Source organism: Neoarius graeffei, chromosome 20, assembly GCF_027579695.1.
Source record: "Neoarius graeffei isolate fNeoGra1 chromosome 20, fNeoGra1.pri, whole genome shotgun sequence".
Lineage (NCBI taxonomy): Eukaryota > Metazoa > Chordata > Actinopteri > Siluriformes > Ariidae > Neoarius > Neoarius graeffei.
Window position 1 is genome coordinate 9,470,219 of NC_083588.1, and position 25,862 is coordinate 9,496,080.

General features: G+C 42.5%; 1 protein-coding gene across 1 annotated transcript in view; it reads left to right on the top strand.

Annotated features, from left to right (window-relative positions):
- Window positions 1–9,018: 9,018 nt before the first annotated feature.
- Window positions 9,019–25,862, top strand: part of b4galt1l (DP-Gal:betaGlcNAc beta 1,4- galactosyltransferase, polypeptide 1, like) — a 61,937-nt gene continuing 45,093 nt past the window's right edge. The window contains exon 1 of the mRNA XM_060901191.1: window positions 9,019–10,049. Coding sequence (XP_060757174.1) covers window positions 9,767–10,049 — 283 coding nt within the window. The 5' untranslated portion in view covers window positions 9,019–9,766. The remainder of the gene's footprint in view (window positions 10,050–25,862) is intronic.

The window sequence follows — 25,862 nt, forward strand, 5'->3', positions numbered from 1 at the left end:
TTCCATTGTCGATTTTGAGGTGTGTTTTGGATCATTGTCTTATTGTAGGACCCATCCTCTTTTTAACTTCAACTTTTTTACAGATGGTGTGATGTTTGCTTCCAGAGTTTGCTGGTATTTATTTGAACCCATGCTTCCCTCGACCAATGAAATGTGCCCTGTGCCACTTGGCTGCACCACAACTGCAAAGCATGATCGATCCACACCCATGCTTCAGAGTCGGAGAGATGTTCTTTTCCTGGAATTTGCCACCCTTTTTTTCTTCAAACATACCTTTGCACACTGTGGCCAAAAAGTTCTATTTTGATTTCATCAGTCCACATGACTTGTTTCCAAAATGCATCAGGCCTATTTAGTTGCTCATTTGCAAACTTCAGATGCTGAATTTTGTGGCTAGGATGCAGGAAAGGTTTTCTTCTGATGACTCTTCCATGAAGGTCATATTTGTTCAGGTGTCGCTGCAAAATAGAACAGTGCGCCACCACTCCAGGGTCTGCTAAATCTTTCTAAAGGTCTTTTGCAGTCAAACAGGGGGTTTTATTTGCCTTTCTAGCAATCCAATGAGCAGTTCTTTCAGAACGTTTTCTTGATCTTCCAGACCTCACCTTGATCGCCACTGTTTCTGTTAACTGCCATTTCTTAATAACATTACAATCTGAGGAAACAGCTACCTGAAAACACTTTGCTATGTTCTTGTAGCCTTCTCCTGCTTTGTGAGCATCAATTATTTTATTATTCAGAATGCGAGGGAGTTGCTTAGAGGAGCCCATGGCTGTTGATTTTAGGGACAAGTTTGAGGAGTCAGAGAATTTATACAGCTTTGAAATCTGCATCATCTGGCCTTTCCTCATGAAGAATTTGAACAAGCCACAGCTCAATAAGCTAATTAAGGTCTGGAATCTTGGTAAAAGTTACCTGAGAACCCAAATGTGTTGGGGTGCCCAAACTTTCGCCTGGTGTTCCTTTTCTTTTTTCACTCTCCAATTGTACAAAACAAACATAAGACAAATCTTGCATAAAATCCTGAAATGTCTTATCTTTACCTTTCTGCCTTTTGGTGATCAGTTCATCTTCTGCTCACTTAACTATTCACAGTAACAGACATTTTCAGCAAGGGTGCCCAAACTTTTGCATGCCACTTTATCTGGCAGTGTTGTCGTCGAGTCACTAAAGTTTGAGTCCGAGTCTAGTCTCGAGTCCCCAGTGTTCAAGTCTGAGTCAAATCCAAGTCATTCAAATTAATATGAGCCAAGTCCGAGAACAACACTCCAGCCGTACCATTTGACGGTGGCTGTTTTAGCACCATTAACATTAGTTTGTTCCAGAACATGACGTATGAACAGGTGAATGCACATTCTCTTTGTCAGGGAGTGCGAAGTATTCTGTCAGAGATGGTTGGGAGACGGATGCAAGTGCAGAAGGTGTGTTTATTAATACAAGTGAAGACAGGTAAACAATCCAGAACGGCAGGCAAAATCATAAAAGAGTGAAACAGGCATAGGTCAAGTGAGGCACAAACAGGCTATCATAGACTTGGCAGAATCAAAGATGAGAAACAGGAAATCAGGGATCAGGAAACCAAACAAGGAAATAAGGCTTGGTAATATGTCAGCAACGCAACTCGATACTTTGCAAAGTAAGTGCGTTTTCACAGTTTTTATATCGGCGCACTGATTGTGCCTTAATCCTGTGCATGTGTGAGTCATTTACAGCACACGCGCTGTCCAGAGCGCACCCAAGAGTCTATCTGATGCACACACCAAGGCGCACAGGTGTGACACTTTTGCACAAAATTAGTACAAAATTAATGTAGCTATAAATATTTTTCCCAAATTATTTGAGCATGTTACAAAAAATAAAGAAAAAAAATCAGAGTCCTCATCTCCAATTTATGAGTCCGAATGCAGTTCATTCACAAGTCCAAGTCATCGGTGCTCAAGTCGAGTCAAGAGTCCTTAAAATTAGGGCACGAATCGGACTCGAGTCCTGGACTTGAGTACTACAAGCCTGCTATATGGCCAGAATTTGTGGACACGTGTGTGTGTGTGTGTGTGTGTGTGTGTGTGTGTGTGTGTGTGTGTGTGTGTGTGTGAGACATCCCACTCCAGATATAGTCCCCACTTTGCTCTTACAATATCTTTCACTCTTTTTGTCAGGCATTTATGTTCATTCAGCCATAAGAGCATTAGTGAGATGAGGCACAGTGAGATGTTGGGCGAGGAGGCCTGACGGTGTTCAGTGCGGTTGAGGTCAGGACTCTTTGCAGCATACTTGAGTTCTTCCACTCCAAACCTTTGCAAACCATGTCTTCATGAAGCTTGATTTGTGTCATCCTGTAACAGGTTTGCGCCTCTTAGTTCCAGTGAAGGAAAACTACAAAGCTGTAGCATACAAAGACATTTTATCCAGTTGTCAGCTTCCAACTTTGTGACAACAATTTGGTGAAGAACTGCAGATGGATGAGAGTGTGAGTGTCAGGCTTCCATAAACCTTGAAAGGACGTTTCATCCCCATTGCAACCACTAGGAGGAGTTCAAACGCTACAAAAATTCACAAATGGTCTCATTACTTTCCCTTGAGACATTTCTCTTTTTGTTTGACATGGAAACATGTGAGCTTTACAGTTTACGCTTTAAAAAAAGCCTGAAGATAGTTGGAAATCTTTTAATTGTAAAATCAGAAATAACTTGGGGGAAAAGAACATTTGGAGAAACTAAATGCACTTTGATGTCAGAAAATGTACACAGCTAAAGGAGTGACCACAGGGTTCCTGCTGGCGCTTATCACACTCTTTATTGATGAACATAATCAATGATGAACAGAAAATGACGAGTAGTCGTCACAGTGACAAATGTATGTCATCATGATAAATAATCTTTTCGAGAAATCCCTCCACAAATCCCTCCGTTTGCTGAAATCCAACCCCAGTGAAGAGACTTTCCCAGAGTGTAAACAATGAGCACATGCTTGTGACCAGTAAAAATCGACTACACATAATGACCACATGAACGCCAAGCTTTTGACCAATCACAGTGCGTCTTAATCGGCCTGGTGTGGTGGTGTAATTATCTCTGCGTGAACCAAACAATGGCGCAGTGTAAGCTGGCGAAGTTTTTTGAGCAGGCTTCTTCAAGCACTGAAGATGATTTAAGGGCCGAAACAGGGACGGGGAGGCATACTCAGAGCCCCTTCCATCCCCAAGCACACCGGACAGTGTCAGTAATACAGGGGTCAGAAAAAAAAGCCAAAGTGAAAGCACTGTCAGTGGGCAAGCAACTGCAGAGAGCGATGTTTCTGGCGGCATGGCGTGTTGAGTCCCCGTGCTGCACGCAGTGGTGTCGTTAGCCCCATCACGGGGGCTATAGCCCCTGGGTATTTTCGCCTTGAAAAAAAGTAAGAGATTAATAAAAAACAACTGACTTGGATGTCATCTGGGATTTTGAATGTTGTAATGTGATAATGTAGCTTAGAACTGGTGTATTTGTGGTCCTAAAGGACAGATATGTGAGTGAGAAACGATATTTTTATGAAACCAATGATAAATTTTACAATTGATGTTTGTCAATTGGCACATGCCTCAATTTCCTGAGACATTATGGGTGTTGATGATAACTTAATAATGAGACAGAAGCTGAAGTGAACTAAAAAGTGTCGGCTACAGTTATCGACAGTCCAAAATTATTGACACCTTTTCAGATTTACCAATAAAAAACAATTTTATAAAGGTGAGTTTCAATTACAACAGTTATTATTGGTTAATTAATCAACCAGAAGACCCCCTTGCCCTTTGATCTTGTCGTCTGATGACAGCTCGTTACCCGAGATGGAATTTTTTTTAGCACGATCAGCAATTTGAGGAAAACCCGGACGTTATCATCGCAGGTAAGCATGGTGGAAAGATCATGGATATGTTTTTACTGATTAAATTCACCGATATTTCACGATGTCTTTGTCGAAACCTACTTTGTTTCTTACTCTTTGATTTGACAGTTGCCATTTTGTATCTAAACACACGTTTGAGAAGTCACGTGAGGTGTCGATAAGAGTGATGATTTTCACCAGTGTCCACCATTATCGACATCCTGTGGAATTAAGTGACATTTACAACTGTTATGGATCGATCTTTGTGTAACATTGTTGAAGTCGATGAAGTACTTAAAAATGTATATATATATTTTATATATATATATATATATATATATATATATATTCTGATTCATGACCTGGCGACTTGTCCAGGGTGTACCCCGCCTTTCGCCCGTAGTCAGCTGGGATAGGCTCCAGCTTGCCTGCGACCCTGTAGAAGGATAAAGTGGCTACAGATAATGAGATGAGAGATGAGATATTCTGATTCATAACAGAATGGAATGTTTATAGAGTATTTGGAATCCTATTGCAATAAATAGAATGAGTCCAGAATTCAATTCCTAGCGTATAAAAAAATTCCATGCTTGACATATTCAGGTTTTTTTTATTGCATTCAGAAAATATTTTTTTTGCAGTTTGTTGCAAATATCTACCACATATTACAATATCAGTAGACATTTTATATTTTGGTTCCAGGAATGACATGTAACCTTTGACCTGGATTTTCATGTGGTTACAATGTCAATTGCCTGTTAACATTTATTGGTAAACTATCCATCCATCCATCCATCCATCCATCCATCCATCCATCCATCCATCCATCCATCCATCCATTATCTGTAGCTGCTTATCCTGTTCGGCAGGGTCGCAGGCAAGCTGGAGCCTATCCCAGCTGGCTATGGGCGAGAGGCGGGGTACACTCTGGACAAGTTGCCAGGTCATTGCAGGTCTGACACAGACAACCACAGACACACCTATGGTCAATTTAGAGTCACCAGTTAACCTAACCTGCATGCCTTTGGACTGTGGGGGAAACCGGAGCACCCGGAGGAAACCCACATAGACACGGGGAGAACATGCAAACTCCGCACAGAAAGACCCCCGTTGGCCACTGGGCTCGAACCCAGAACCTTCTTGCTGTGAGGTGACAGTGCTAACCACTCCACCACCTTGCCACCCTATATAAAAGATATTTTGTACTAAATATTAGTCTATGTAAAACAAATTTTCAATCAAAACTATGTTTTGTTAACTTAATACCACATACCAATTATTCTTCTATAACTAATCATCTGGATGTCGATAATTTTGGAACGGTGTCATGTGAGCCAATATGCTAAGTAATTGGGAATCTCTCATCTCATTATCTCTAGCCGCTTTATCCTGTTCTACAGGGTCGCAGGCAAGTCGCCAGCTGACTACGGGCGAAAGGCGGGGTACACCCTAGACAAGTCGCCAGGTCATCACAGGGCTGACACATAGACACAGACAACCATTCACACTCACATTCACACCTACGGTCAATTTAGAGTCACCAGTTAACCTAACCTGCATGTCTTTGGACTGTGGGGGAAACCGGAGCACCCGGAGGAAACCCACGCGGACATGGGGAGAAAATGCAAACTCCGCACAGAAAGGCCCTCATCAGCCACGGGGCTTGAACCCGGACCTTCTTGTTGTGAGGTGACAGTGCTAACCACTACACCACCGTGCCACCCTAATTGGGAATCAATTCTTTTTTTTTTCCAGTGGAAGTTTGAGGAATTATTCATGCACAATTTACGCACTGAAGGGTTTTTCTATTTTTGCAATGGCCAAAAGATCATTAAGGTGTCGATAATTGTAGCCACCGCTCTACTTAAATTTAAAAAGAGCAGTGCAAAAATCAGTAATAAAGATGTCATAACCTTTGAATGTGTGTGGATGATGATATTATCTTGTAAAGTTTGATTTCACCTCCCCAACCTATCGATGACAATCTCCCTTAAAAAATGCAAGCCCCAGGAAAACCTGACTTCACCCCTGGTCCGTTTAATAGCCAGAAATGGCCCTGGGGTAATGAACATATGATGAAAACCGCAGTGTCATTCTACATTCGGTTCATAAACCGATGGTAAAATCAGATTCCTTCGGCATTGGTGGTTCCCAGATTCTTCTTAACTCTGTTCAATTGTAAATAAAGTTTTGTGCTGAAGTAAAGGCTAAAGGGAGTCCTCATACCTCTCTTGAAGAATTCCATGCTCAAATGACCTGAAGGGAGCTCAAAGTAAAGAGGTTTATTTCAGCTTGATGGTGCACAGGCCGCCCAAAATCAAATCTTTGTTAATTTTCAGAGGCTGGGGTCAAGCCTAAAGTTTTATATGGAATGGAAAGCTGTATCTTCTTCTTTCGGCTGCTCCCATGAGGGCTCGCCACAACTGATTGTCCAGCTCCACGTATTTGATTTGGCATATGTGTTTTACACCGGATGCCCTTTTGACGCAACCCTTCCTGATCTGTCCGGGCTTGGGACCCGCACTAAGCCTGGCCTGTGCCAACCTGCTCTATCTTCATGCTCCTTCCCGCAGCCTCCGTTCCTCTGATGCGAAACTCCTGTCTGTACCATGCAGGACCAAGCACCGGACCTGGGGCGATAGAGCAACCTGGCCTGTGCAACCCCAGTGGATGGGTATTTTACTAAATCTGCATGTCTTATGAACAGTGGGAGGAAACCCATGCAGACACGGAGAGAACATGCAAACTCCACACAGAAACGCACCAGTTGGCCATTAGGTTTGAACCCAGAACCTTCTTGCTGTAACCACTGCGCCACCACAGTCCTAGCTAGTAACAACTAAAATTAGTCTAGCTTGCTCACCACTCCATGTGCATCCCTCCCGAAGCTCTGCGCTCGATGGAAGAGGACAGGTTCCTAGACAGACGAGCATAGAAGTAGCAATAGAAGTGGCTGCTACCCTAGTAGAACCACCAAACGGAAAGCTGTATCTGGACAAAGTGGTAACTAAGAAAAAAGAAGAAAAAGTGAAGAATACTTTTTTGACTTGATTGATCAAGGAAAAAAAGTGGAGACTTTTCAGAACCTGGGGGAATGCTGTGACTGGACAGTAAAAAGGTAAAGTTAAAACCTAAGTCATATTTCAAGCGTGCATCTTTCCCCCCTAAATATTCGTGTGCAATAAATAGACAGACAGATAGATAAATAATAATAATAATAATAATACATTTTATTTGTAGAGCGCTTTTCATGATACTCAAAGACGCTTAACAAGCATAAAATAATCAGTAAAAGAATCATAATCATAAGAAAACATAAGAACAATAAAATAAGAGTCAGAGGCACTTGACTAAGGAGAGAAAAGTCATAAAATCAATGCAATAAAAAGGTATCAGAAACAGTGTTAATCATAAATTAAAAGCAATTTGAAAGAGATGGGTTTTAAGGAGGGATTTTAATATTGATAGTTCAGTGCAATCTCAGATGTGTTGGGGGAGGGAATTCCAGAGGGAGGGGGCAGCAATGGAGAAGTCTCTATCGCCCCAGGTCCGGTGCTTGGTCCTGCATGGTACAGACAGGAGTTTCGCATCAGAGGAACGGAGGCTGCGGGAAGGAGCATGAAGATAGAGCAGGTTGGTAAGATAGGAGAGGGCCTGGTTATGGAGGGCTTTGAAGGTGAAAAGGAGAACTTTGAATTGGATCCGTTGAGGGACAGGAAGCCAGTGGAGTTTCTGAAGGACCGGGGTGATGTGATCATGGGAACGGGAGTGAGTGAACAAGCAAGCAGCAGAGTTCTGAACGTATTGAAGTTTATTTAGAATGATGAGCCATGAGGGGTGGCACGGTGGTGTAGTGGTTAGCGCTGTCGCCTCACAGCAAGAAGGTCCGGGTTCGAGCCCCGTGGCCGGCGAAGGCCTTTCTGTGCGGAGTTTGCATGTTCTCCCCGTGTCCGTGTGGGTTTCCTCCGGGTGCTCCGGTTTCCCCCACAGTCCAAAGACATGCAGGTTAGGTTAACTGGTGACTCTAAATTGACCGTAGGTGTGAATGTGAGTGTGAATGGTTGTCTATGTGTCAGCCCTGTGATGACCAGGGTGTACCCCGCCTTTCGCCCATAGTCAGCTGGGATAGGCTCCGGCTTGCCTGCGACCCTGTAGAGCAGTTTAAAGTGGCTAGAGATAATGAGATGAGATGAGCCGTGAAGAATGCTGTTGCAGTAGTCAATCCTGGATGTAATGAAAGCATGGATCAGAGTTTCTGCAGCAGAAAAGGAGAGTGATGAACAGAGAGGTGCTATGTTCTTTAGGTGGAAGAAAGCAGTTCTGGTGATGTAGTTAACATGGTGTTCAAAAGAGAGGTTGCTGTCAAAGATGACCCCGAGGTTGCGGATGTGTGGGGAGGGAGACAATGTGGAGTTACATCTCACTTTACCTCGCTCATTTGCACTATTCCGCACTACCTCATCTTAACAGCTGCTAGTTTGTTTATACTGCTTATTGACTGTTTGGTTATTTGAACCAATTTATGTGTGTGTGTGTGTGTGTGTTAGTCTATGTCTAGTTCATATCTAGAGCTGTTTATATTGTCTGTTTGAGTGTTTAATCTGTGTGTAGTTCTTATCTAGTGTTTACACTGTTTATATTGTCTGTGTTTAGTCTATGTCTTGTTCTTATCTAGTGTTTATACTGTTTATATTGTTTGAGTGTTTAGTCTATGTCTAGTTCCTATCTAGAGTGTTTATACTGTTTATATTGTTTTTTTTTTTCAATTATTCTATTTTTATTTATTGCATTGCCTGTTTGCACCGTGGGTCAGAGAGGACTGATATTTCATCTGTGCTGTATGTCGAGCATGTATAGCATATTTGACAATAAAGTTGACTTGACTTGACTTATTGATGGTGAGGCAGACATTGTGAGGAATTTGGGACCGATGATGATCATATCTGATTTTTTTTTTCCCAGTTTAGTTTGAGGAAATTGGCTTGCATCCAGGATTTAACCTCAGTGATATAGTTGATCAGAGTAGATAGATAGATAGATAGATAGATAGATAGATAGATAGATAGATGCAACCCATGGATTGATTTAATAAGGTGAGAGGGGCGCGTGCATCTCGAGTCACTCCACTGATGACGTATATGTGTTCACGCGAGCCTGTGAGAGCGCGAGGCGGACTTTAACTCTCAGTGTCAAGGGAAGCAGAGTCCCCTCGAGCGCGGAACGGCAACTCGGATTCACTTTTCTAACTTTTCATGGACTAAAGTTGATGTTTTCCTCCTCTCCTGTCAAATTTTGAAACCGTGGGTTTGTTTTCAAAGCGGTTGTGGAACCGAAACGAAACGGAGAACGAGCTGCCTGGAGGAGAAACGGACTGAAGTTCGGTCAAGTCACGAGTAACGTTGCTAAGCTAGCGAGTTAGCCGAGTGAGAATGCTAACGCTAACGGAGCCTTGAAATGTCACTTTTTTTCCCCCCACAGAACGCGCTGTTGTCACGAGCTTCAGAAATTTCCAGAAAAAATTAGAGTAACGTTATTTAGTGTTATTTTTGGTGATATTTTGTAATATTTTAGTTGTATAGACCGACCAACTAACTGTCTAGAAAACTGATAAATGTTTGTTGAACAGGAAGTGAGGTCGGTAAAATGGTTTAAAAAAAGGTCAAAATTGTGATATTTTTACTTCATTCTTTTTTTAACGACTTCCCTGAGAGCACTGGATATTCTTCTTCTTCTTGATTGTACAATGCGAACTCAGCCGAGGTGTATGCAGATGTATATGGATTATATTTTGATATAGCTGCTTTATATTTCGTTCGATAATACTTTAATTTATATCACCAACACGTAGCTAGACTGAGAGTAAAAGTCTTGCTTGCTCACTTTAAAAAAAAAAAAAAAGAAAAAGATGCGCGATTCGAATGTGAATTTTAACTTCCTCCATAAGACCTGCACCCTTGTGGTGCTCCTTTGCTGCCTGCACATCTTTGTCACTGTAGTTTATTACGTCAGATCCATGGACTTCACGCAACAGTTTGTCCAAAGCCAGCAGCAAAGCCAGCAGGTCCAGAGGAAACTGGAAGAGCATGCAGAAAGCACCGAGGACGGAAAGCCAAGCAGCACTTTAGTTTCCAACAGCACTGTTCACGAGAAGGAGCTGGAAAAATGCCCTGAAACATCTCCTTTGCTTGGTATGAAAGCTTTTTAAACCTCTTATGGTTGTGTGTTCAAAAAAAAACAACAACAAAATTTGTGCACATATGTTTTTATATCATCTCGTCTGAGTTCATCACCATCGACTTTGCTGATCATTTCCAATTATTTTGGACTTCTGACATAATATTTCACACTTGATACGGGTACAGTTGCCTGCGTTTACATTGCCAAAAGAATCTGAATTCTGACACAGGTAGGATATTTAACAGTTATTCCACGAAATCGAGTCGTACGTGAGCTGATAGCCGACGAGGCATGTCGCACCGAGTTGGCTCTCAGCCATGTATGATTAGATAGAGTGGAATAACTGTTATTATCTCCACATTCATTGGACTTTGAGAAACGGAGCATTTTTATTTTTTGCAAAGTCGATAAATAAAAACTTGTTCCAAAACGTCTGACAGAATCATTTCCGCTTCAGCGGACTTCTGAAAAACCTATCGATGGCTGCACAAATTGACTGAGGTGGGGGGTTTTTTTGGAGAAAGTGCCATCTTGCTGTTGTGCCGAAGTATAAAATAGCTTTAGACGTTTATTTAATTCTTCCTTGGACATTTCAGTTCTGTAATTTTCAAACTTCTTTGAACTTTTGAACCAGTCAAAAAAAAAAATTTCAACAAATCTTAATGCTTAAAGGAGAAACTTTATTTTTAAATACATTCCTGAATGGATAGTATCTCCATCCTTGACTCTTGTATGCTGCATAAATGGGAATAAAATGAGAATAAAAATATATATTTTCAAGAATTAAAATCGACCACAAAGTTGCCATTCGAGCTGCCCCGCTGAGCCAGCCAGCCCTGAGTGCGTGACGTCACAGTGGTAACCGGTTTTAAGGCCGAGGCCTTTGACAGCTATAGACCAAAGTCATATAAATAAAATTTCATGGTGAAAGTAAGAAATATCGTTACCAGCTTGCTCAACTAAGACTGATTTGACTTCACTGAGCATGGGTTGACTCTCATCAAAACAGGATAGGTATTAACTTATGCAACATGCATGCATTTTCACTAGGGGTGGGCGATATGGGCAAAAAATAATATCTCGATATTTTTTAGGATTTTAACGATAACAATATTTTGACGATATTTAAAAAAAACGCTTAAAGATTACAATAATTACAATGACTAAAAGAATCATTGCAGTGACACAAGTATTTAAGGAAAAGCCATATTTATTTTCTTAAACAACTTTAAATTAATAAAAATGAATAATTCAATTGACAGTTCGTAACGGCAGCAAACATTCTAATCAACCGTCTCTGACGGCAGTACGGGTCTGCAAATATCCCGCCTGTTCCGCTGCCAACAACCAATCATATGTCGATCTGAACCAACAGCTTTCCAATCATCTTGCAGCTTCGTGCTCCGCTGTCCCTCTCCTGCCGTTATAGAAGTACTGCGCCTGCGCAGTGTCAAAATAATCTACGAGAAAAGTGGATTTTAAAGCTTTTTCTGAGTCATGAGAACCAACCTAACACTCAAGTATAATCAACTTTTCATGGCGATTTCAATCATATGCTCTTCGCGACCGTTAGTTTTCACAGAGTCCAGTATTGATATCTCCCCATTTATGTTCAGAGGGTCTGGTCTCACTAATCCGAAAAAGATGCCTGAAAGTGGCCGGCGAGTGACAGCACTTGGCCTGATAGGAGCCCGTCACAGCTTCTTCTTCTTTGTTTTTTTTTTTCCCCCTCAAAAAAAAAACATAAACTACAAGTCAAAGTTTTCAGTATAACAATAATAAAGAAAAATGTGCTCAATTTAAAATGTATTGAAACTATTCGAAATCGGCTGATCGGTTCATTCATTGTTATCCGTGAGTACAGAAACACTAGTAATAATTTCTGGATCATTGCTATAAACGTGGACTAATATTTCTTGGGAACCAATGGGTTAATGTAACGGAATGAACCAACCGACCAATCACATTTTTTCTTCAGATGGTATCTGGGTAAATGAGCAGCTGTCTCAGCCAATCACATTTTATTGCTGGACGGGATCATATCACGACATCTTCCGGTAGATACCCGAAATCAGCTTTGTGCGTTGTGAGGCCAGCGGAGCAAAAAAAAAAAAAACTTTTAATATGCTGAGCAATGTTTGATACATTTTGGAAAGTTGTTTTGGTTGCTTTATAGGTTTCTTAGAATATTTAACTTGTCACGTCTGTGCTGCTCTCCTGGGTTGCTAGAAACAGTTGTGTTGCCCTGGCTTGGCATATAAAATGTGTGCCCCCCCCCAAAGCAATTCAAGGCCCGTCCGTCAGTCCGTGTCTGGCGCCGGGTCTGCTCCGCTCTGTATTGATTTTTGGCGGCTTAATTAAAAAAACTCGATAATGCAAAATTACACATCGTCAAAACAACATTCACGATGACATCGGAGACGATACATATCGCCCACCCCTAATTTTCACTGATAAAATGTAAAAGGCTAATTAAATAATCAGTTGAACTGAGACAATCACATTCTGAAGCAAATTAAATAATCTTATACTGATAAATACACAATACAAGTTAAATGTATTAATCTAAATGCAGGTAAACGACGAGTTGTTTTTGTTGTTTTGTCTGCATTCTCGCTTCTTGAAGGCCAACCTTGTGGCCGATTGTTTTGAAACAATCTGACTTTCAGTTGTTCATTCAGTTCTCCGTTCATTCGCTTCTTCCACGTAAGGGTGAGATGGCAGCGATATCCAGCAGAGAAATCAGTCGGCTGGTCCACTCGTTCTCCATTTTCTCCAGACTTAGTACTCCACCATTACTGCTTGGCTCAGGCAATTACTAAAACCCGGAACGGGGCGGGACGTCACCGGTTTTAGCAACAACCACGGGGAGGTCACAGCCCGAGAGATAATATGTCACGTCCCATTCCGTCCCGGGTTTTACCAACAACCATTGGCTCACACTCTGGGAGAACTGATAGATAGATAGATAGATAGATAGATAGATAGATAGATAGATAGATAGATAGATAGATACTTTATTAATTCCGAGGGAAATTCAAGGTATCCAGTTACATTTACGCATTGCACAAGATCAATACAAAAACTAAATAGCATGATACAAGGAGGTCGTATAAAAAAACTAAAATACAAAATACCAAAGAAATAAAACATTACCAATAAGAGCAAATAATAGGATATACAGCTCTCAGTGTGGGAGGTAGTGCAGTGGGCAGTAACCAGTCACAGTGCAAATAAGGGTGTAATGAGCAGTGCAAATACTTTGTGGACAGTTACGTACATGTGCAGTGTGTTTTTAGTGGTATATGGTAGATAAAAAGCATAGTATATTACATGATAGGCATAGTTAAAGTATATATCAGTACATATAGTATCTGTAATAGTGTGATAGTATACGATATATAATATTAAGTTAGTATATAAATACTAAGTAGATATAACAGTATGTATAATATATAAGTAAGTAGGTACATTATAACAGTAAATAATAATAAAGTATATAATATGGTAAAGTACAGCATACCGGCTTATCTACAAATATCTGTATATACCCATCTATGCATATAATGTATATCTATGTAAGCAGCAGGAAAGTGCAATGGGCATGAAATGAGCAGTGTAACTCGTGCTGAGGACAGCAGAGTCACAGAGTCTTATTTTTGCTGAGCCAGGAGGAGTTGAACAGTCTAATGGCCCGAGGGACAAAAGACTTCCTGAATCTGTCCATGGTGCAGGGCAGGGACAACAGTCTCCCACTGAACGAGCTCCTCTGCCTGATGATGGTGCTGTGCAGAGGGTGGTGAATATTGTCCATGATTGAGAGCAGTTTGCTCAGGGCCCTTCGCTCTGCCACTGATGTAAGGGACTCCAGCTCAGTTCCCAGCACAGAGCCAGCTTTCCTCACCAGCCTGTCGAGCCATCCAGCATCTCTCTTCTTAATGCTGCCTCCCCAACACACTTCAGCACAGAAGAGGACACTGGCTAGTACAGACTGGTAGAGCATCAGCAGCAGTTTTCGGCAGATCCTGAAGGACCCAAGCCTCCTCAGGAAGTAGAGTCTGCTCTGACCCTTTCTGTAGAGGGTGTCAGAGTTCACTGTCCAGTCCAGCTTATCGTCCAGATATACACCCAGGTATTTGTAGGTCCTGACCATCTCCACATCGACCCCCTCAATAGAGATCGGCTGCAGAGTCGGGCTGGACCTTCTAAAGTCCACAAGCGTTTCTTTTGTTTTACCAATGTTCAGCTGCAGGTGGTTGGATTTACCCCACAACACAAAATCCTGTATCAGGCTCCTGTACTCCTCCTCCTGTCCATCATGAACACATCCCACAATCGCAGTATCGTCCGAGAACTTCTGCATGTGGCAAGACTCCGAGATGTATTTGAAGTCTGATGTGTAGAGAGTGAACAGAACTGGAGAGAGCACAGTTCTGATCACCGTGTCAGAAATGCCGTCCCTGATCCTGACGTGTTGTGGTCTCCCGGTGAGGTAGTCTGTGATCCAGGAGACCAAATGTGTGTCCACCTCCATCTCCTGCAGCTTGTCTCTCAGTCGAAGGGGCTGGATGGTGTTAAAGGCGCTGGAGAAGTAAAAAAACATGATCCTCATTGCCCCGCTCCCCTTGTCCAGACAAGAGTGAGTCGTGTGCAGAAGATAGAGGATGACGTCATCCACTCCCACCTTCTCTCAGTACATGAACTGCAGTGGGTCCTCAGCAATGGTGGACCTGGGGTCTGAGGAGGTTCAGCAGCACTCGTTCTATGGTCTTCATCACGTGTGATGTCAAGGTGACCGGCCTGTAGTCATTCAGTTCCTTTGGATGTATTTTCTTGGGAACTGGAACGAGGCACGACGTTTTCCACATGACAGGAACCCTGAGGCGAAGGCTCAGCTTAAAGACGTGTTGGAGGGGCTCCCCCAGTTGGGCAGCGCAGGCCCTTGGCATCCTGGGACACACCTTGTCTGGGCCTGCTGCTTTCCTGGGGTGGAGTCTCCTCAGCTCTCTCCTGACTTGGGCTACGTTTACATTAGACCGTATCTGTCTCGTTTTCTTCGCGGATGCACTGCCCGTTTACATTAAACCGCCTGGAAACGCCGGGAAACGGGAATCCGCCAGCGTCCACGTATTCAATCCAGATCGTGTCAGCTCCGGTGCTGTGTAAACATTCAGAATACGCGGATACGCTGTGCTGAGCTCTAGCTGGCGTCTCATTGGACAACGTCACTGTGACATCCACCTTCCTGATTCGCTGGCGTTGGTCATGTGACGTGACTGCTGAAAAACGGCGTGGACTTCCGCCTTGTATCACCTTTCATTAAAGAGTATACATAAAAGTATGAAAATACTGCAAATACTGATGCAAATACTGCCCATTGTGTAGTTATGATTGTCTTTAGGCTTGCCATCCTTCCACTTGCAAGTGGTAAGTGATATGCACTGGGATCACACACACACACACATCGGCTCAGTCCCGAATCACAGCTTGTTCACTTCACTCGTGTGCTCTGTGAGCTGCGCAAGGCCGGAGTGCGCACCCTCCAGAGGGCACTCGCTGTTCAGGGCGGAGTGATTTGGAGCGCAGGATGCCTGCAGAGCCGAGCATATCCGTGTATTGGTATTGCTGTGTGCACGCAAATCGTGTATTGGTGTTGCTGTGTGCACACTAATCGTTTTAAAAACGTTAATCTGATGATCCGCTGATACGGTCTAATGTAAACATGGGCTTGGTCTGCGGTGAAGATGGGGGGACTGGGGGAGTGGATGTGTATTCCGTCTGCAGGAGGTGTTGATGGCTCTGATAATGAAGATGTTGGTGCTGGGGGTGAGGGCTGATCTGCCGGTGATGGTGACAAGGTGACAACTGCTGCAGGACGAGGGGAGGAGGGGCAGCAGGAGCAGGACAATCAAACCTGTTGAAGTGGTTAAACTGGTTTGTCCTGTCCATGCCCACATCTGCTGAGCTGCCGCTGTTCTTGCAGCCTGTGATGGTTTTCATCCCATCCCAGACCTCCTTCATGTTGTTTTCTTGCAGCTTCTGTTCCACCTTTTTCCTGTATGACTCCTTGGCCTCTTTTAGCCAGACTTTGAGTTCCCCCTATACACGCTTCAGCTCTGACCTGCCTCCGTCTTTGAACGCCCTCTTCTTTTGGTTGAGGAGGCCCTTGACTTCACTGGTAATCCAGGGCTTGTTGTTTGGAAAGCAGCGTACAGTTTTTGTGGGAACAGCAATGTCCCTGCAAAATTTCAAGTAGTCCGTTATGCAGTGTGTCACCTCCTCAATGTCCTCCCCATGCGGGTCTACCAGTACATTCCAGTCAGTGGTCTTGAAGCAGTCCTGAAGAGTTTCCTCTGCCTCGGGAGACCAGGCCCTGAATGAACGCATGGTGGTGGGCTGCCTCAGAACCATTGGTTTGTACTGAGGCTGTAGGAGACTCAGATTATGGTCAGATCTCCCCAGTGGTGGGATTGCCCTGTATGCGTCCCTTATATTGGCAAAAAATAGGTCTATGGTCCTGTTTTTTCTAGTGGGACAGTCCACAAACTGATGAAAGGCAGGGAGAGTGGAGTCCAGAGTGACATGGTTAAAATCCCCAGAGATCGTGAAGAAAGCCTCGGGATGTTGTGTCCGCAGCGCTGCTATGGTGGAGTGAATGACGTCACACGCTGCCTGCGTGTCCGCACGCGGAGGAATGTAAACGCGGGTGAAAATGGCATGTGTAAACTCCAAAGGCATGTAATATGGTCGGAGACTCACTGCTAACAGTTCACTGTCCTGGCAGCAGATCACCTTAACGTTTACGTGTCCCGGGTTGCACCATCTGGTGTTAATAAACAGTGCGAGTCCCCCACCTTTGCGCTTGCCGCTCAGCTTCGTGTCCCTGTCCGCTCTCACTGTAGTGAATCCAGGTAGCTCCACATTAAAATCCGGTGTATTGCTGTTACGCCACGTCTCCGTGAAACACAACAAACTACACTCCCTGTAGAGCCTCTGGGTTTTCACCAGTCCTGCCAGCTCATCAGTTTTGTTGGTTAGCGAGTTCACGTTCCCCATAAGCACCAGTGGTACTGAGGGTTTGTACCTCCACTGCCCTTCCATCTTCTTAGCCTTGCACTTGGCCCCAGCTCTGCAGCCCCGGTGGTACAGTACCTCCTCCTCAGTTCCACAGGTATTGAGTGGATAATGCCCTCGCGTCCCCTTAGTCATAGGGCGAGCAGTTGTTCCTGAGTATAACCACGAAAATCTCCGCTACGCCGCATATTGACACCAAAACTATCCATAGGATATAATAATAATAATAATAATAATAATACACACCAGACATGTGTAGTTGTAAAAAGACTAAAAGAAAATCACTAAAAGAAAGCGCTAAAGTCAAAGAAAGGCGATACGCGCGGAGCTACTGGAGAGGCCGCCGCTCTGCATCAGCGCCTCAATAGACACTGGTGCAATTGAACTTTCCTTTTAAAAAAAATAAAAATAAATAAAATACATTTTTTCCTTTTCTTGTAGTTTTCTTTTCCTTTAATTGTTGGTACTGCACCGTCTTTCAATATGGGCTTATAGCCAATGCTCAACAGATCAGAGGTCTTGTACGAGTCTTCAGTATACTGTGCAGAGCAGAGGAGAGACCACTTCGTAGGTGCCCAATGTGCCCATGAACTTCTCGCAAAACGTGTGCAAATCTCTGCAGTTTGAACATTCTTGGGCCATGAATGCAACGTAAATCCACCTTCTGTCATGTTGCTGCATCCGCCAGCAACACATCTACGTGACATGGCGATAAATTAGCTCAAAATGGAGGATCGGAGTTGCAGTCAGCTGTGTTTTAGTATAGTGAAAATGGCGATGAGACTGAAAGACTTCCTGCTGTCAGAGTCATTCACTCAGACCGCTACCTATCAGCATTTTTTCACTCAGGGTACACATTTCTGTTCCAAAATGGTCATTTTTTGAAAGTTTAGTTTTCAGATTTTTAGTCAGTGCATTTTGTTTCCACATATCTTAATATTACAGTGTGAAAAATTCATGAGGTATCCTCATCTGATTTAGAAGATATGGCCTGTTGATCAAGACCACCGTTTCGGTGAATTGGTGGGGGCTACGGAGACTCCGCCAGTGTATGTGCCTGTGTTATATATGCAGTTGGCATGTTAAAAGATTTATTTCAGGTTGTAGAACATTTTAATGATAGCTTTAACTTAAATAAAAAATGGGTATGGCAATGAGCACAGAATCAAATGGCTTTTCTAACGAAGAAACGCCTAACGAAGAATTGGGGGCTACGGAGACTACATGGGCTACGGAGACTACATTTCTCAATTAAACCACTACTCAGTGCAATTACTTCAAGTCTGTAATGACTAAAGGCATTTTTATACCTTTATTTCTCATGGTAATTCTAAAAACATTATGGGAAATTCTTTAACTCTGATTAAACCCCGAGTTTAGAGAGGGCTATGGAGACTACATTGCTTTTTCCATTATCCCAGTGAACATTTTCAGTGAACGCTGAAAGGTGTCGGTGCCTTACAGTCAACAAATTTTTTCTGTGCATTATTCCTACATACATAGAGATTGAAACTACCAAAATGGATACCATTAAAAGAATCAGTGATTGAATTTTTGGGTTCTTTTTTGAGAACACTGACCAAAAACGTCATTTGGCATAACGACGGACACATTATTAAAGAACTGCAAAATTTTTGCCAGGTGATAAATGACTCCTTTCTATGCATATATTAAATTAAGCAGAGATACTACATTATCATTTCATATCAACCTTATAGCACAAAATGCACTAGAAATGTGGGATTTTGTATGATGTTATATAGTTCAATGTACAGTGGAACATTATAACATGCCAAAATCGCCCTAAAATGGACCAAAAAGGCATAAAAAAATTAAAGAATCAACATGGAAACAAAATTTAAAAAGTGTTCTCTGTGATGATCCGATGACACTAATGTAAACATATAAGTTTAAAGTGCATATCGCGGGTAAATTCAGGAGCAAGATCAATGTAATTCTCCTGTTTTATATTCAACTTTGGTCAAATATCTGTAACATTCTGCATTCTCTGCAATTTTTTTACCTTGCGCAATACCAGAAAAATTCAGTTGAAATCAAGGCATTTGAGGCGAATTCATCTGCCTCTGAAAAAACTTGGCATTTGGATTTCCCGGCAAACATTGATTTTCGTGACGTCGCGTGCGGGACGCCTCCTTCTGAATCCTACATCAGTACTGGTTTGTTTATGAGAAAATGACCTGGTGGTTTTCTGCAAGTTTCTTCAACGTTATCACGTAATTATTAAAATGGTTACCAGATGTATCATAGGAGGGTGTAACAACACCAGTCTTGATGGAATTAGTACTCATTGTTTTCCAAAAGACCGGACAGTGAGAGAGAAATGGGAGGGCTTCGTGTGATGCACCTGGGAAATGGTGCCGAGTTTTATTTTATTTTTTCTACTTTAGACAGATGGCCTTGTGCAAAATTACCCTTCTGGATGAGTGTGTAAAGGGACATGCTTTCATATAAAAAAAACCCGAAATTGATCCAGGATATGCACTTTAATACAAGAAACTTTACATTTTTTTTTAAAATACACCTGCATAACATTTCTCTAAATGTGTACCCTGAGTGAGAAATGCTGTATATGAATTACTTTAATTGTAAAAGTTACAATATTAGATTTATTGTTAACGCTTAAAACTATTCCTATGCCATTCTTGAGGTCTCAAGGCATTTATAAATGAAAGTGAGGCCATGGTTCTGCATATATGCTTTAAAGATGAAGAATGTAAACAAACCGGTGAAATGACAGTGGTAATTTGTGAAAAATGCTATCAGAATAATTCTTGAAAAGTAATCTTAAAGTTCTTACCATCAGATACTTTAATTCCATATTTTGTTGCTTGTTTTTTGGATTTTTGGGGGTTTGTTTTCGAGTAGATTTTTTATTTCGTCCTCGGTTGATTCAGCAAAACGATCCGCAATTTTATTTTTCTCCACTCACGTTATATGAGCTGATATCTTCGTCGTAGAATGGCCAATCAGAGCGCGCGATTGCTTACATCCAGTGACTGTGGATATGATAATGTTGCATGTCCACTGATTCACATCCTAAAGCTGAAACCTATCTCCTCTCTCATCATTTGAATTGCATCTAAACCCTCACATCATCAGGTTTTCCTGTTCATCCGTCATTCCTATGCAAGGATGATGATTTTGGCTGAAATAGTCACTCAGAACTTTGACAGAACTGTCGCTCACTGTGAGTGGTTGATTTTTGTTTGTTTGTTTGTTTGTTTGTTTTTCGCACCATTCTGTGTATAGCAACTGTTGTGTGTGAAAACCCCATGAGATCAGCAGTTTCTGAAATATTCAGACCAGTCCATCTGGCTCAAACCAACACCCATGCCACAGTGAAAGAAAGTCACACTTTGAGATCACAATTTTTGCCATTCTGATGTTTGAACATTGTGAACATTAACTGAAGCGCTTGATTTGTATCTGCGTGATTGTATGCATTGTGCTGCTGTCAAGGGATCGGCTGATTTAGATACCGGCATAAAACAGCAGACGGATAAGTGTTCTGAATAAAATGGTCGGTGAGTGTATATCCGCTTGTTAAGTCTGACGCCACAAGTGAGATAATATGTACTTATTGACTGAGTGGGAGTGCCGGATGGGAATCTGTTTGGCTCAAGGTCCATGCCACACGGACCGAGCGCACTGAGGTCCGTAAAAATAACCAAGAGCCGAATGTTTTCCCAACCGGCCCGACCTCATTCGGTCAATAGGCATTTTATCACATGACCTTTTTCAACTAACATGCACAGTGGAAAACAATGAACAGCGACGTGCGAAAAACTAACCGATCAATTTTTATTTAATTGACAGCAAACCATTTATACACTGAATCACCTTTGCACAAGTTTGAAATAAGCTTGAATTCTCTAAAATACAACTGACTTTACTGTTCTCTCGAAATGAAAACCATTTTAAGATATCATTCGTAAAAGTCAGTTCAAATTCAGGTCAGCTCAGAGAGATGACATCAATACAAGCCTATCAAGTCTACACAAAATACTTTGATTTGAACATAAAATAGAACCAAGTTGGCGGTCGAGTCAGTTCAATCTTCATCTGATAACTTTATAACAAAACGTCATTTTTTATTCAGAGTAATGGTTGTGACACTTGTATCTGGAAGAACAAGACTTTGTATATTTATTACACCAATGTTTGCTCCAGTAAACAAAATGGCAGAAGCGAGGAAAATGGGTCTGGGGCTGCATACGGCTTTTTCTGGACCTGATTAAAAAATTCGTATCTGCCCAGTCACGTGACTTTTCCCAATGGTTTTATTCAGTGTGCACGCGGGTCCGGACGGGTTAGATGATAAAAGCCATTTCTGAATCCAAACATTCCTTCAGATCCCAAAAGCAAAAAAGAACAACACATTTCACAGTGACTTGTACAGCGGACGCTCCACTTTAAAGTGCTGATGACACGTTTTTGACATCTTTGGCGATGTTTTATAACATAAAAAGTAATTCCCGATGATCCATATATTAATTCACGAAGGCGCCTATTTTACAAGTTATGATAAAAAACGCGGCTATTTGGGCAACTTTGACGGGGCTGCAGCACCCAGGAGACGAAGGAGGAGGAGGAGCTATATGACGTCAGCGAAAGAACCTTCCTCCTAACTTACCAGTTTGTTGTTGATGCGACAGGTGTTCAGTTTATCATTATTAGTATTTTTGTTATACATTATTATACATTTTATATATATAGTTATTATGCCTTCGCATTGTGTTGCCGGCTGTTGCTCCAAAACCCACAAGGATGGGGTAAGTTTATTCAAGTTTCCCAGAGATCCCGAGCTGCATGCGAAGTGGGTGAAGCAAGTCAGGCGCACTCATGACAAGTGGGAGCCCTCACCAACATCCGTCCTGTGCTCTGAACACTTCGATTTGGATTGTTTTGACACCCTTCCCAGCTTAAAAGAATCTCTTGGGTGTTCAGTTCAGCACAAACGTGTGTTACTACCATCAGCAGTGCCTACACAGTGTTGCCAGATTGGGAGGTTTCCCGCCCAGTTGGGCGGTTTCAAGTGCATTTTGGTGGGTTTTGAACATATTTTGGGCTGGAAAACGTCAGCAGTATGTGTTGCCAGATACTGCTGAAGTTTTCCAGCCCAAAATATGTTCAAAACCCACCAAAATGCACTTGAAACCGCCCAACTGGGCGGGAAACCTCCCAATCTGGCAACACTGCCAGTATTCCGGAGGGGGTCTACTAGTAGCTATGCCGGATCCAAAGACAGTCCTCCTGTCAGAACATGTGTTGTGAAACGACATAAGATAAAGGTACGTAGAGCTATAGATTCTACATGATAATCATAAATGTAATCATAAAGTCGGCGTGATATCAGTCATGTATTTGCTTGTGAAAGCTTGCGGCTTTCATGTAACTGCCGCCTAGCAACGAGAGGCAAAGGGTAAAGAGGGTAGGCTATCATAGATTCTATTCGGAAGAGATCAACACAATTCTAGACTCCCAGAAGAGGAAGAGCTAGCACTAGAGAGTTCACCGGCGTTTTCATGCACCATTTCCATTGAGTAGAACCAGAGTAGAACAGCCAGTGAACCGCATCGTGTTCTTCCGCTGATGTCACAACATGGCCGCGAGCCACGGACCCAGTTTTCTTGCGCTGTGCAATTAAAAGTTGGATATTCGCGTAAACAACAGCTTCTTTTCACGTAATTATAACAGAAATCTAACGTTTGCCATGTTGTATAGTTTATTTAAGAAATTGCATAGAGTCATGTTCGTGTCATCAGCCCTTTAAACACTAGAAGTCCCAGAGAGGGGCCATTTGGCCTTTTTACCTAGAAAACCCACAAGAGGGCCAGTAGAGATCTTGCATGTGACGTCACAGCCGATCCAGATTGTGACAGACGCCATCATGTCGGACAAACGCCATATTCCGCCTTCTACTTCTACTTCTACCTTGTCTTCTGGAAAACCCTACTATATACAATTCTACTACAATGGCTGCGGCTACAAGCTCTCCCTACCTGTGCACGTTTTTTATGTTTTTTGTGTGTATTTTTGCGTGTTGTTCGTCTGTACCGGACTTCAATATCCACTACAACCGTATGGACTTACTGGACATTGGTTTCCAGCAGAAAATGACGGTTTGTAGCAATTTCCATCGCATGCACAACATTCCGGACAAGAAAAAAAAAAAATTCCGGACGAGACCAGATTGCGAGACCAGCGGGGTCTCCGTGGATTGTTATCGGAAGCAAAGTGAAGGAGGCAGCGCCGGGAGCCGAAGCAAAAGCGAGGCTACAGGCAGAGCCGGCCTGTTGACTAAGCTCAGAAAACAGCTACTCAAACCTCCACTGCCAAGCCTCTACCTCTCCAACGCCAGATCCATGTAAACAACACGGACGATTTGGAATTACCTTATTCTATAATCGGCTGGTCAGTGCTATACTCAATACTTAAGTGACTTACCCATCCAGTGAGGATCATTTTCTTGCTTACAAGATGCCACATCTGAGTCGCTGACAAATCCTGAATTTCTGTAAAGAAAACTGTCCAGAGATTTATAAGCACCCAGTGCTTCACCACTGAACAGCGAGGGAAAGTTGATGAGGTAATCATACATGTCCGGGTATTCCGCTGGCAGTTCAAAATCCGGTCGTGAAAACTCCGTCCGGAAAGCCATAAGGGTCACAAATCTGTAGATCATTTATTTTAGACATATATCTAGTTATCTGTTCATTAGAAAAATGAGCCGTGTAGTCCGTCGGTTGAAATTGATCCATTCTGTACACGAGTGCAGCAGTATTCAGCGGTGTTTTTGACCGACACGATGGCGGTTGTGTACTTTCCGGTCACGTGACTGCAAGATCTCTATTGGCCCCAAGTCCCTCCTGTGGACACTCATTTTGTTATGGAAATGTGGCTGTTAGTGTGAGTCTGAATCCACCTGAAGGTTGATGTCTTCTCCATCCGAGTCGCAAGGGTTTGCTCCATCCAGGATCATTTCCAATGCCTGTTGAATGTTGAATCTCTGCATCTTTGTTCCTTGGAGAGGAGCTTCTTTCACCACAAAATTCTTGAGGGAACTGAAGCGATAGTCCATGTGCACTGAGGTATTTATCCATCAAACAATTGTCTGGTTGCAGTCACATGAGTCGTTATGGTCACATGGGACATTCACATGTTCACATTTTAGAATAGAATGTGTTTTCATTCCTCATTCTCACATTCACACAGAAGTAGCCAACATGACTTCACCACTGAAGTGTGAAGTGTGTGAAGTGTGACCCGCTCACCCCACACACTGCCACTAACAGCCTCATTACCATAACAAAATGAGTGATTAGTGTATTAGGGAAATGCGGTCGGGCCAAATGGCCCCTATGTGGGTCTTCTAGGTAGAAATGCGGTCGGGCCAAATGGCCCCTATGTGGGTCTTCTAGGTAGAAATGCGGTCGGGCCAAATGGCCCCTATGTGGGTCTTCTAGGTAGACAGAAAAATGCTGGGACTTCTGGTTGCAGTCACATGAGTCGTTATGGTCACATGGGACATTCACATGTTCACATTTTAGAATAGAATGTGTTTTTATTCCTCATTCTCACATTCACACAGAAGTAGCCAACATGACTTCACCACTGAAGTGTGAAGTGTGTGAAGTGTGACCCCCTCACCCCACACACTGCCACTAACAGCCTCATTACCATAACAAAATGAGTGATTAGTGTATTAGGGAAATGCGGTCGGGCCAAATGGCCCCTATGTGGGTCTTCTAGGTAGACAGAAAAATGCTGGGACTTCTTTAATGGATTAAAAAACATTGATATGGTTTTCAGGTAAGCAAGCGAACCTTAGTACCCACTGACTTCAGACTTTTGTTTCTCTTCATTCATTACTTTATCAACTGTCGCCATTTCCTTTTCTCTTTCTCGTTGGAAGGAAAGCAGGAGAATGACAGTTAAATATTTTATTGGATTCCGATCTGTTCAAACAACGAAGGACTTGGCACAGGCTTGGGCCTGAGAACATTGTACTTGGAAGGCCCATGTGCCACGTCTTAACAAGTGGATTGTTCTTCATGACCGCATCGCATCCAGGGATATTTTCTTTGAGTGTGGCACCAGCATATTTAACAAGCAAACAATCCAGTTTCAGGTTGTCTCAGAAAGTCTTTAATCATGAGGAGCAGCACCTGTCGCCTCCTTTTTGTCAGTCATTTCCATCAGGTCATGTGGCTTGCTTAATGATGGGTTGGTCAAACATCAAAAGATGCTCTCGCGCAGAGTACTAATGTGAGAACAAGCAATACGGACAGTAAGTGTGTTTACATGTGCAAAAAATTCTCATCAGGTTTTGGCAACAATTAAAAAAAAAAAAATTCAGGACACCCAGAAATGTTAAAATTTGTTGTTCGGGGTTGGGTTTAAAGCAGGACAATCAGTACATGAGTAGTGATGCATAACCATAGAATATATTTGTATATTAGTTCACCAAATTAATAAAAGGCTCCCAAATTGTAAATTACATTTCCTGAGGATTGTTTGGCATTTGTTGTGGATTTGTTCTGGATTTAATCTATTCCCTGACTTTCTCAACCATGTCCCAAATGTTTGTGATGTTCCTGATTTCCAGTGTTGTAAAATCAAGTTTCTAGCCAATAATGCATTCCGTGGAGTGAGTACTGGCTGAGATCTGCTCATCATCATTTCTAAGGTCCCTGCGTCGAGTATGGCAACTGGAGGAACCGCACTGA